The following is a 12362-nucleotide window of genomic DNA, read 5'->3' as shown; positions in this document are numbered from 1 at the left end:
AACCAAAAGGAGATATTTACATTTTCAAAAAACGTACTTAATGGAAAAGCAAGGTCTCTAACCATACTAACAACCATTTTATTTACTTTTATTTCTGTACTGGAACTCTTCACTACAGTAAAGCCACTCTATTTGCTATAACACAACACCTTCTCAGCTTGCGTCTCTACTTTCATAAGCTCATCCTTCCCCTGGAAAGAATGTCCTCTCCTACACCCTAATGCATGTCTTCTGATTCACTTTTTCTTATTTTAGTAATTTATCAAAATCCAGTTCTTCCCTCACCTCCTTCAGGAGGTCTTCTAGGACCTGTTCTTACCTAGAGCATTTTTTTCACCTATTTAGTATGCTGCTTTAGAAAAACTGCCCTGTAGAGGTTTTATTTATGTCCCTTCTACAGTCATCAGCAAAGTTCCCTGAAGATGTTACTACCCCTTCTCCTAGAGACAAGGACACCCCAGGGACATGAAACATACTTAAGCACCCAGATCTGGATTTCTAAAGACATTCCTACCAGAAACAAGAGCTCCTTAGAGATCTGGCTGATTCTATATCTGGGATACGGAAATTACAAGGTAAATCTGATTTGTCCTGTACCAGAAAGCCAGGAAGCAATCAGAGACTAATGAAGGAAGGTCAAAAAGATAGAGAAGCCACTTTGAAAGTGGTACCACTGATTGAATCTGAGACAATTTGAACATCAAAATGAATAAGGACTGTAACTTATTTTAATGTTTAATGAAGAAAAAAAAATCCAAAGTTCCCTATACTAAAAAAATGTGAAAAGTACAACAAATATTTATGACCATTTAAAGTGACTATTATAGGGGCGCCTGGGTGGCTTAGTCGGTTAAGCGTCCGGCTTTCGCTTAGGTCATGATCTCGCGGTTGGTGGGTTCGAGCCCCGCATCGGGCTCTGTGCTGACTGCCAGCTCAGAGCCTGGAGCCTGTTTCGGAGTCTGTGTCTCCCTCTCTCTCTGACCCTCCCCTGCTCACGCTGTCTCTCTCTCTCTCTCCTAGAAATAAAAAAATAAATAAAAATATTAAAAAAAAAAATAAAGTGACTATTATGTTACCATTACAGGTTTTTTTAGTAAGAAAATTATAGTACCATTTTTAGGTGGAACATAGTTTATTAGCCAGTTGATTAGCCAGTTGATAAAGATACACTCTTCCTTCTAGGAAAAAAAAAAAAATCAGCTATTAAATGAGAGAATGCAGTGGGAGAGGAAACACCATTTGTAACCCCTACTGAAATAATCATCAGACAAGGGTCATCAATGGATACTAAAACCAAGAGAAAGAATGTTGAAAAAAAGCATATTCTCACAGGGCCAAAGGATCACAGCGCAGATTACACATTCATCGCTAAGGGAGAAATGTGTTTACAGTGGTGATGTGACAGCAGTTTAGCCAAGAGATCAAATTTAGTGCTAGGAAAACGAGGCATTCTGTGCCTCATGATGGGATACGATACAAGGCACACAGCATCACCAAAGAGTCTTTTCAAGTGAATCTTGACAGATTCTAATTAAGCCTTTGGACCTAATATCTGGCTTAAGGAAAATACAGGTGATAAAAGAACAACTTAAAGACACTGTAAGAAAACAGTCAGATAATCAAGAACGTGCGACACTCTTTAAGACAACTGACTTAGTCTCTTTAAAAAGTCAGCATCATGAAATAAAGATGAGAGGACTCTTCTAAATTAAAAGAAGCTGAGAGACAGGACAATCAAATACTATTTGTGAGCATTGATAGGACTTTGATTCCAAAAAATAACAAAAAGCAAAAAATATAACTGTCAAAGACATGCTTATGGAATAACTGAAAAATAGGCTTGGCTATTAGATAACATGAGGGAATTCTTGTCAATTTTATTAAATGTAATCATAGCACTGTAGTTAAGAAAGAAGAATGTCCTTGTCGTTAGAGAATGCATGCTGAATATTTAATGGCTGTGGTGTCATGTTGTCTGTGACTTATTCTCAAATGTTTCAACAAATACATACAAAAATACACTACATACAGGAGCAGACACAAAGCAAGCAGGGCAAAATGTTAATTTAGGTGATGAGTATACTGTGATTAGTTATAACATTCTTCTTTGAACTTTTCTATAAGTTTGAAATTATTCACAATAAAAAACTAGGGAAACGTAATAAAATTGTAAAATAACTAAAGGAAAGAAGAATTATTCGTCTCTAACTTTCACTTAGCATCTCGTTGTTATTTACCTTTTTCTTAACTGAAGTATACTTGCATATAATATTAACTTCAGGTGCACAACAGAGATTCAATTACTTATTTTCTTTAAAGTACTTCCTGTTTGTACAAGTAACCATTAAGTCCCAGAGGACAGTTACATTTTTGCAGGTTTACAAATATACAAATAGCCCAATGAATGTTGTTATTCAGAAGTAACACAAAAGACCAGATTGACAAAAATCAAAATGTCTGTTAATTTCAAGTCCTAGCTAGGATATGGAACAATATAAAGTTTGTGATAATGGGAGCAGAAGTATAATCACATTGAAAAACAATTTGGCATCACCAAAATAAAGCTGAACACATACATATCCTATGACTCAAGAATTGTTCTCCTGGGTGTACACTTGCACACAGGCACCAGGAGCAAGGTACAAGACTATTTAAAGCAGCACTGTTCACAAAAACAAAAACTCAGAGCAACTCCAATTTCCATTAACAAAGAAATGAATGAACTATGATAAATGAGTTCATAGGAATACCATAGAGCAATGAAAATGAATGAACTAGAGCTACACACAACACGAATGAATCTCAAGAACTTAATGTTAAATGCAGAAAGCAAGTTGCACAAGAATACTAGCAATGATTTCATTTACAAAATTTTCAAAAACGTCAAAAGTAGACAATGCATTATCTAAGGAATCAAACATATGGAAAAGCAAATGAGCAACAAACACAAAATTCAGGATATGTAAGTACCTCTTGTGTGAGGAACACATTGGAGCCTTCTGGTTTTACTTGTTTTACTAGTAATGTTTTTTTTTTTTTATTTTGTTTAATGTTTATTTATTTTTGAGAGACAGGGAGAGAGCGAGAGTGGGGGAGGAGCAGAGAGAGACACACACACAGAATCCAAAGCAGGCTCCAGGCTCTGAGCTGTCGGCACAGAGCCCAAGGCAGGGCTTGAACTCACAGATTGCGAGATCATAACTTGAGCCAATGTCAGCACTCAACCAAGCCACCCAGGCACCCCAATACTAATGTTCTTTTTAATAACTGAAGTGCTAAGTATGTAGACATTTACTGTGTCTTTTTTTTTTTTGAGTCTATGGATGATCTACTATTAGTTTTTTATTCTACTCAAAATCTAATAAAAACAATTAGCAAAAACAAAAAAAGATAATACTTACATATGGATCTTGACTTTAAGGTATATAAAACCTCAACTCAAAAACAATACTAAACTATTCACATAATAACTGCATTTATATTTTTCTCTGCATTTGCATGTCAAACCTATCAGTTGTACCAATTAGCAAAATAATCAGAAATAAAATAAATCCCCTCACCCAAAAAGCCATTACCCATTTGGAGGGGGAAGGGAGAACCAGGCCAGGTCTAACGGCACTTATATTTGCCTATTTTACTGAGTGATTTAAGCTCATAGCTTGATGGAGAAGACAAAGTAGCCTTCAGAACCTGATACAAAAGGTTGCCCTTCTGTACCTTTTATCAAGGGAGAATCATTAAAGACAGGTTCACAATATGGAGAAGTCTGTTGCCTCTTTATTAAGTAAACTGCTACAGTCACAATTTCATTTTTTATCGATTTTACCCTAACCACTAGAGGCCTGAGTCTATGACCCAGATAAATGTGACACTAGCAGACCACAGCTAACAGCGTTTTTAGGAATGCTTTCCAACAGACATGGCACAGCTCTAGTGTATCAGGAAGTCGTCCCTACTGAAACTTACAATAAACAGGTAAGTTACTGGAGACAAAAATAGGAGAAATTTCTTTTAAGTGTCAATGTAATTTTCCTTGTTGTAGGGTAAAATGTTGAATAGCAGGCCTCTAGAGCTTATTCCAAAGAGGTGTGTGTGTATGTGTGACAAACTTTACGCCTGATTAGCATCTCCCACTTCTTCCTCCCAGCCCCTGGCAGCCACCATTACATTCTTTAATTCTATGAATTTGACTATTTTAGATACTCATGTGCAGTGATTTTCTGCTAACGGCTTGTATCAGTTAACATAATGTCGTGGCATACTGCAGAATTTCCTTATTTTTTAAGGCTGTATAGTATTTCACTTTGTGTATATACCATGTTTTATTTACCCATTCACCCATCCATGGGCACTCTGGTTGTTTCCAAAACTTAGCTACAGTGAACAGTGAGTGGTACAAGAAAGCTTACTTGCAATGTATAATTCGGGGGAAGTATTACAGGGTCCCTCTCCCCAATTTAACTATCGCTGCCAAACACGTTGAGACAAGACGACATAGCTTACAGAGTGTGTTGAATTGCTCTTTATTCAAAGCCACACACAAGATTGATACCAATCAAAGAAGTCAAAAGAAAAAGATGTAATTGTTGAGCTGGGAGTACTACCTGCCCAGGCATGAATAAGCAAATGCTTCATGTTGAAACCGTGAGGTCAGGAGAGGTTCATGATCAAACAGAAAGGGTAATAATTATATTTATACTCCATTACATTAAATCTTTTATATGCAGAGATTCACAATGGTTGCTTTAAACAGTATGCCTGCCTATATGATAGCTACTACATGGGTTTGCTATTAAACCCAAGGAAAACTCCTCAGTAATTAACAAAGGGGTTTCTATGCTACTGCTTCTCCCTCCTAATATCTAGGGCGAAGTATGCGCTTAGCTATGTGCTTATGTGTCTGTCACACCACCGCTACCAATTTTACTAAGACCAAACTAAAAATTTTGCATGCCAAACAATTTTTTGTATGTCAAAAAGGCTCACCAAAAAGAAAAAAAGTGACTAAAACATCTATCCACAAACTGTATGAACAATGTAAGATCACACCTACTACTAATAGCCCTTCAATCTCTAAAACACTTGTTAAAGACTTGTTCCAGTTCTGATTACCTACCAAATGATGTTTGCTTTTTACAAGTTCTACTGGAATATAAATATAACTCATGACAAAATGCCAACATTAGTGTTTATAATGTAAGCATGTCAATAAAAAGAGATCTTCACTGGGAGACCTGGGTGGCTCAGTCGGTTAAGCATCTTGACTTCGACTCAAGTCATGATCTGATGGTTCATGAGTTCAAGCCTGACACTGGTGGGTCTATCAGTGCAGAGCATACCTGAGATTCTGTCTGTCTCTGTCTCTGTCTCTCTCTTTCAAAATAAACACATAAATAAACTTCTAAAAAAAGAGATATCTCCACTGACCACCACAAAGTTTGCAAGCCAACAATGATCTTTATAAGATCGATGAGCTTTATAAGAAGCTATGACAGTTGTACCCAATCACCTAACTTACAGCAGTACCTAGGGGTGGTATGATGTAATGTGAGGAATTTAAAGATAATCCCTTTAAAGTATAATATGGTAATATCCCCATCAATGATGAAGATGAGTTCCAGAAATACGCTGCATCATCAGGAACTACGATACAAAAGGAGAAAGAGTTTCAGAGGACAAGGTTGCATCTCAAAGATGCTACATGTTGGAAGGGCAATTCCTTCTTCACTTTCCAACTCCAACCCACAAGATGCCCAGCTACCCACTTTCTTCCTGGAGACCCAGCTCATCACCTTACTTTGCCACTGCTTCTTTGAAAGACTTTACTGCAAGACTTTGTTCAAAATGTTCATAAACAGACAGTAGGAGTTTGGGGGTGGGCAAAATGAAGGGAGGTGGGAGATATAGGCTCCCAGTCATGGAATAAATAAGGCACGGGAATAAAAGGCACAGCACAGAGAATGTTGTCAGTGATATTGTAATTGTGCTGTATGGTGATTTCTGTGTATGGTGACAGCCTAAAAGAACAGAGATGTCGAATCACTGTTATACACCTGAAACCAATGTAACATTGTATGTCAACTGTACACAAACTAAAAAGTTTTAAATGAAACAATGATGAAAAGGTTCTAAATATTGTGAGAATTACTCAAATGTGACATAGAGACACAAAGTAAGCAAATGCTGTTGGAAAAATGGGGCCAAGATGGGGTGCCTGGGTGGCTCTCTCAGCTAAGCGTCCAACTTTGCCTCAGGTCACGATCTCACGGTTCGTGGGTTCGAGCCCCACATCGGCCTCTGTGCTGACAGCTAGCTCAGGGCCTGGAGCCTGTCTTCGGATTCTGTCTCCCTCTCTCTCTCTGACCCTCCCCTGCTCATGCTGTCTCTATCTCTCTCTCAGAAATAAAAAAACATTTTAAAAAAAATTTTTTAAAAATGGGGCCAAGAAGCTTGCTTCACACAGGGTTGCCACAAACCTTCAATTTGTAAAAAAACAACAATAACAAAAACAGTATATCTGTAAAGCTCAATAAAGCAAGCACAATACAATTAGGTATACCTATATATACCTCCATGTCTAGCTTTTCTTTATTTCCCTCAGCACTGGTATGTACTCTTTAGTGTAGAGAGGTTTCATTGCGTTTATTAGATTCTTCCTAGTTATTTGATTTCTTTGGGTGCTACTATCAATAACATTTTATAATTTTATTTTTTGGTAGCTATTATGGAGAATGAAAATTGTTTTAGGGCACCTGGGTGGCTCAGGTGATTAAGTGTCCAACTCCCTATTTTGGCTCAAATCACGATCTCAAGGTTTGTGAGATCAAGCCGTCGGTCAGGCTTCATGCTGGCAGTGCAGAGCCTGCTTGGGATTTTCTCTCTCTCTCCCTCATTTATTTTATTTTATTTTAAAAAAAAATTTTTTTTTAATGTTTTATTTATTTCTAGGAGAGAGAGAGACAGCGTGAGCAGGGGAGGGTCAGAGAGAGAGGGAGTCATGGACTGAAATAGGCTCCAGGCTCTGAGCTGGCAGTCAGCACAGAGCCTGACTCGGGGCTCGAACCCACGAACCGCGAGATCATGACCTAAGCGAAAGTCGGACGCTTAACCGACTAAGCCACCCAGGCACCCCTCTCTCTCCCTCATTTATGCACACACTTTCTCTCTCTCTCAAACATTTTTTAAACAATTGTTTTCATAATTACAAAAAGTTTTTTTTATAAACTGATACTTCTCCCTAAACATTTTTAAACCTCCCTTATAACTCAGTATAACAGTATTAGAAGTGAGGTTACATGCATAACAAAACCACTCACTGAACACTGTGGTAAGCACTTTGCATGCTCTCTTATTCACCTTCCCCTCCGCTCCATGAAGAGGTTACACCATTAGCCCTCTACTATAAACTTAAGAGAGAACTGAGCCAAGGACAGAGTAGCAAAGATTTAACCCTAAGTAAGACTGTAAACCCCGTCTCCTTCCACTCACACTACACTATCTTTTAGTTCTTGTACCTTATTAAATGGTTGCAAATCACTCAGGTCTTCTCAGCTGATCCTTTAATTACACACATGGTAGCATCTGCCCTAGGCTGATATTCACTAAGGGCAAGAATGCTCTTTGCTTTCCTTCTCAAGCATCAACCTCTTTGCTTTCCTTCTCAGGCCCATCAACCTCTTTGCTTTCCTTCTCAGGCCCATCAACCTCTTTGCTTTCAGTTAATAAACTGAGTGCCTACAGTGTACAAGGTAGAGAAATGTAAATGAGTAAAGCACAGCCTGCGTCTTCAAAAAAGTCTTACAGATGCTTAGAAACGAAGTAAACTACTACACTACTATTAAAACTACTGAACTACTGGGGCGCCCAAGTGGCTCAGTTGGTTAGGCACCTGGATTTTGGCTCATATCATGATCTCATAGGGTTGTGGGTTCAAGCCCAGCATCGGGCTCTACTGACACTGCAGAGCCTGCTTGGGATTCTCTCTCTCTCCCTCTCTCTCTGTTCCTTCCCCACTTGTGCTCTGTCTCTCCTCCTCAAAATAAAGAAACATAAAAAACATTAAAATAAAAATAAACTACTATTAAATAAAAATGTACATGCATCTATAAGGAAATACCGTTAAACACCAGAAACTCCTACTTGATTTTCAAGTAAAACAGATTTTACTCAAAGGACCAAAACTTTTCTTAAAATTAAGCATCTTAGGGACGCCTGAGTGGCTCAGTCAGTTAAGCATCCAACTTCAGCTCAGGTCATGATCTCACAGTTCACAGGTTTGAGCCCCGCGTCAGGCTCTGTGCTGACAGCTTAGAGCCTGGAGCCTGCTTTGGATTCTGTGCCTCCATCTCTCTCTGTTCCTCCCCCACTTGTGCTCTGTCCCTTCATGTATATCTCAAAAATAAATAATAAACACTTTTTAAAAATTTTTTAATAAAAAAATATTAAGCTCTTAGGGGTGCCTGGCAGGCTCAGTCAGAAGAACACTCTTGATAAGTTTGAGCCCCACATTAGATGTACAGATAACTAAAAGTAAATAAACTTTTAAAAAAAGTTAAGCCTCTCAAATGAAAATATTTCTACCTTAGGTATAAAACACAGTATAACACTAAGACCTAACATTGATTAAATTTGCTATGTGCTAAATGTTTTACATACTCTTATTATCAAGTGAAGACCTAAGCCCTGTACTATTAATGGTCCCATTTTAAAAGGATGTAACAAAGAAAGCTAAATTATTTAGCCCAAAGCCATATAACTAGTAAATGTTGAAGTCATGATTCAAATGCAGCCTCTACCTCTTTATGCAGCCCTGTGATACACTTATGATTGATTGAAACATTCATCGCCCACTTACTGCATACACAGCATTGTGTTGAGAAATGGGAGGGCAGTAACCAAGACAGCTTATTCATGAAGCTCACCTTCCGATTAAAAAACAGATAAATAAAAAAATAAATGACACAATTACAGATTGCATAAAATATTATAAAGGAAATAAAGAAAGGGATGTGAGGAAGTAACTGGAAAAGGCTTACTCCTGTTACGGCCTCTTATAGTCTTGTTCTCAGCTTGTTTCCACACAAGCTGGCCAGACAGCCGGCTGGGGACCAGAGAAGCAGACAGAAGACAGGCCACTCCTAGTGAAGATGATCAGAGCAGTAGCAAGGAGAAGCCCTAGTTTCATGTTTTCATAAATGTTTTGGCATTTTTCCACAAACCCTAATGAGCCAATGTTCTTTCTACTGAATAATACCATGCCTAAGAGAACATCACCTATGTTTGATGAATACGGTTTCACAGTACGTTTCTAAAATCTCAACAGGTAAGTGTCTGTTCACATCAACTCACTGGGCATTACAAAATGCCATCTAATCTTAAACTCAATGTAAACCATATTATTCCACACAAAGATGGTACATAATTTCCAAAAGCAAATTACTGGGGTTTTTTTTGTTGTTGTTTTAAAATGCAGGTCCCACATAGGTTTCAACAAATGAGAATGTGAAAATTATTTCTAAGAAACAAAAGGGCTCATATCATGTTTAGCATGCTGAGTAGCCCCAATGCTATTTTTAGAAAAAGCAACACTTCTCATGTGCAACTTTTTCCAAATGATACTAACAAGGTCAAGGATCATATCCTATCTAAAACATGACCTATACAACATAGCTAGGATCTCTCATAATGGCTTATGCACAAGTGTTGTGACCTCAAAGATTTGCTTATTTCACATACATCTTTAGGTTTACATAGTTTATACTAAAAATATTCATATTCTTTTTTTATTGTTCTTATGTATTTTTTTTCATTCCATTCATTTATATTTCTTACATGGCAGTGGTGCATTGTACTGACAGCCTTTAAAAAAAAAAGTGCTTCATATTTTACCAGCATTTCCATTTACCGGGTAATTTGAGCTCCAGAACAACCTTTGAAATATGTAAGTAAAAGTATCGCCTTCCCCTCTGCACAGTGGGCCCTCAGAAAGGTTAGGTAACTTCACTAGTTCAAGACGGCACAGTAACTGGCAAGGGCAAGGCCCTAACCAGGCCTTCAGCCTCTTTGTTCATGCTCTTCTGCCCACAGGACACTACTAATTTAAACCTGAACTTTCGCGTGTCTGTCTTCAACAAATCTGGACTGTAACTACGGGCCATCCCACTGCTGCCCTGACAATATTCTGAGTGTCCAAATGCAACTGGAACACTACTACTCTTGAGTAAACATAAACACCAGCACACGTTTCTGTCAGGACCCCATTCAATGCTGGGCTTGCTCCACTGCACAAAACTTATTAAAATACACCACGGCCTTAAAGCATAACCCTTAATGGAACTGACTTTTTCATTCAGTAGGAAATTCAGTAAATGAGAACGGTGACTCATAACGCTAACTTATGGCATTCTAAATTAATAATTTTAGACGCCAAAGCAAAAGAATGAATTACAGACCCCTCTCTATCCCCACGCCCAAAGTTGCTTAAGTGTCAAAGCGCGGTAGTAAAACACAAGGACAGAGGGGGACTGGAACTAACACTCCTCTCTGCGACCCCCACCCCCCCCAGGCAACCCACTCCTCAAAACCCAATGGGTCTCTTCCGACGCCCCCAATCCCGCCGGGACAAAGTGACTACCCGGCCCCGGCAGCCCCCTGCGACCACAATCAGAGTCCTGCCGGGAGCTTTGGCGACAGGCACGGCTGGGGCTACCCCCTCCCCGGGGCGTCCCCACCTGTCTAGGGTGGCCCGCACACCTGGTCACCCAGCACCCGCAGGAGATGCGCGCCGGGAACCCGCCCCTAAACGCGGCGCCTTAGGACCGCCGGGCTACCCGGGACAAGTCCGCTTCCGCCCCCAGCCCACATGGCCGCTGCCGACCGCGCCCGCGTCCTAAGGGCCCAGGATCTCCGGAGGCGGGAGGGGGCGGCGGCGCTGCGGCTGGGGGTAGGAGGAAGCGCGGCGGGCGCGCCCGGGGGTGGGGGGTGGAAGAGGAGGAGCGCGTCCCGACCGGCCGCGAGGGCAGGCACAGAGGGAAGGAAGTCCGCCAGCGGCGGCGGCGCCGCGGGAGAGCAGGCGGCTACCTGGGAGCAGAAGTACGAGCCTTGGATGCCCAGCTTGATGCAGGTGGGACACTGGAGCTTGGCCTCGCTGCTGCAGCCGTCCGTCTCGCACACCCGCGTCTCCACGGCCGCCATGCTGCCTGGCTGCTGGAGGAGCGCCTCACTGAGGAAGAGGAGGAGGAGGAGGCGAGAGGGCAGGGGAGGGGACAGAGGCCGAGCCGGGGGAGGAGCTCGGCCTGCCGGGCCTGGGCGCGGAAGCGGGAGGAGCGCCGGGCCGGCCCAGACCACGCTGCGCGCCCCGCCCCCGCCCCGCGCGCGCAACTGGCGCCCCGCCCCGTGGCCTTCGCCCCGCCCCCGCCCGCGGCCCCCGCCTCCCGGCGCCGGGAGTGCACGTGGGGGCCGAGAGGGAGTCTGGCGGAGACCTGAGTCGGCCCCGCGGGGTCCCAAGTCTGTGCCCGACGACTGCGACCTCCTGGCGCCCGGCGGCAAAGGCCAGGTGCGGCCCGCGGGGCGGGACCCTCACGTCTTGTGGTCTCTGTACCTAGAGAGACAGCGCCCGGCCGTGCCTTACTGAATGTCCCCCACACTCACAGGCGGTGGGAAAGAGCGCCCAGCTCCTCCGCCGTGGTTCCCCCGGCAGCTCCCGGGTAATTCCCTTTTAAAGTACTGTCTCTCACCGAAGAGCGTCTGCTCTGAGGCCTAAGGACCGCCACTCAGCCATTCACAAAAAGACGAACCAGAGAGCTGTCAGAAGATTGGGCTGAGATTTTCATCAGGCCTCCCTCGAGCCTCATTTTTTTTTTCATACTATCCCCACCCCGGCCCCATTCACAATGCACAATGTTAGTAATAGTAACACAACTACTAGATATTCAATGAAACAATAGTTTTTTTGTATTATCCCAGTTGATTGAAAGGTGAGTAGGGAAGAATTATATTAATGTTGAAACACTGGGATTGAAAGGAGCTTTAGAGGTCATCGGATGCAAACTTGTTGCTTAAATCCTTTCAACTACATCCCAGATCTTTTTTTTAAATTTTTTAATGTTTTGTTTATTTCTGTGAGAGAGAGAGAGACAGTGTGAGCAGGAGAGGGTCAGAGAGAGAGGGAGATACAGAATCCGAAGGAGGCTCCAGGCTCAGAGCTAGCTGTTAGCATAGAGCCCGACGCTGGGCTCGAACCCACGGAACCGTGAGATCATGACCTGAGCCGAAGTCAGAGGCTCAGCTGACTGAGCCACCCAGGTGCCCCCAAGATCTGGCATTTTCTAACTTGTGCTTAAATACCTCCTGTCACTGGGAAG

General features: G+C 41.9%; 1 protein-coding gene across 2 annotated transcripts in view; it reads right to left on the bottom strand.

Moving 5' to 3' along the window:
• METAP1 (methionyl aminopeptidase 1) overlaps positions 1-11253 on the bottom strand; it is a 61091-nt gene extending 49838 nt beyond the window's left edge. For both annotated transcript variants that reach the window (XM_039254251.1, XM_039254252.1), the window contains exon 1: positions 11080-11253. In XM_039254251.1, coding sequence (XP_039110182.1) covers positions 11080-11193 — 114 coding nt within the window. In that variant the 5' untranslated portion in view covers positions 11194-11253. The remainder of the gene's footprint in view (positions 1-11079) is intronic.
• Positions 11254-12362: the final 1109 nt, after the last annotated feature.

The sequence above is a fragment of the Hyaena hyaena genome, unplaced genomic scaffold, assembly GCF_003009895.1.
Source record: "Hyaena hyaena isolate Hyena2069 unplaced genomic scaffold, ASM300989v1 scaffold_480, whole genome shotgun sequence".
Classification (NCBI taxonomy): Eukaryota; Metazoa; Chordata; class Mammalia; order Carnivora; family Hyaenidae; genus Hyaena; species Hyaena hyaena.
The sequence above is the reverse complement of the archived record's forward strand: the minus strand, read 5'-3'. Positions and strand labels throughout refer to the sequence as shown.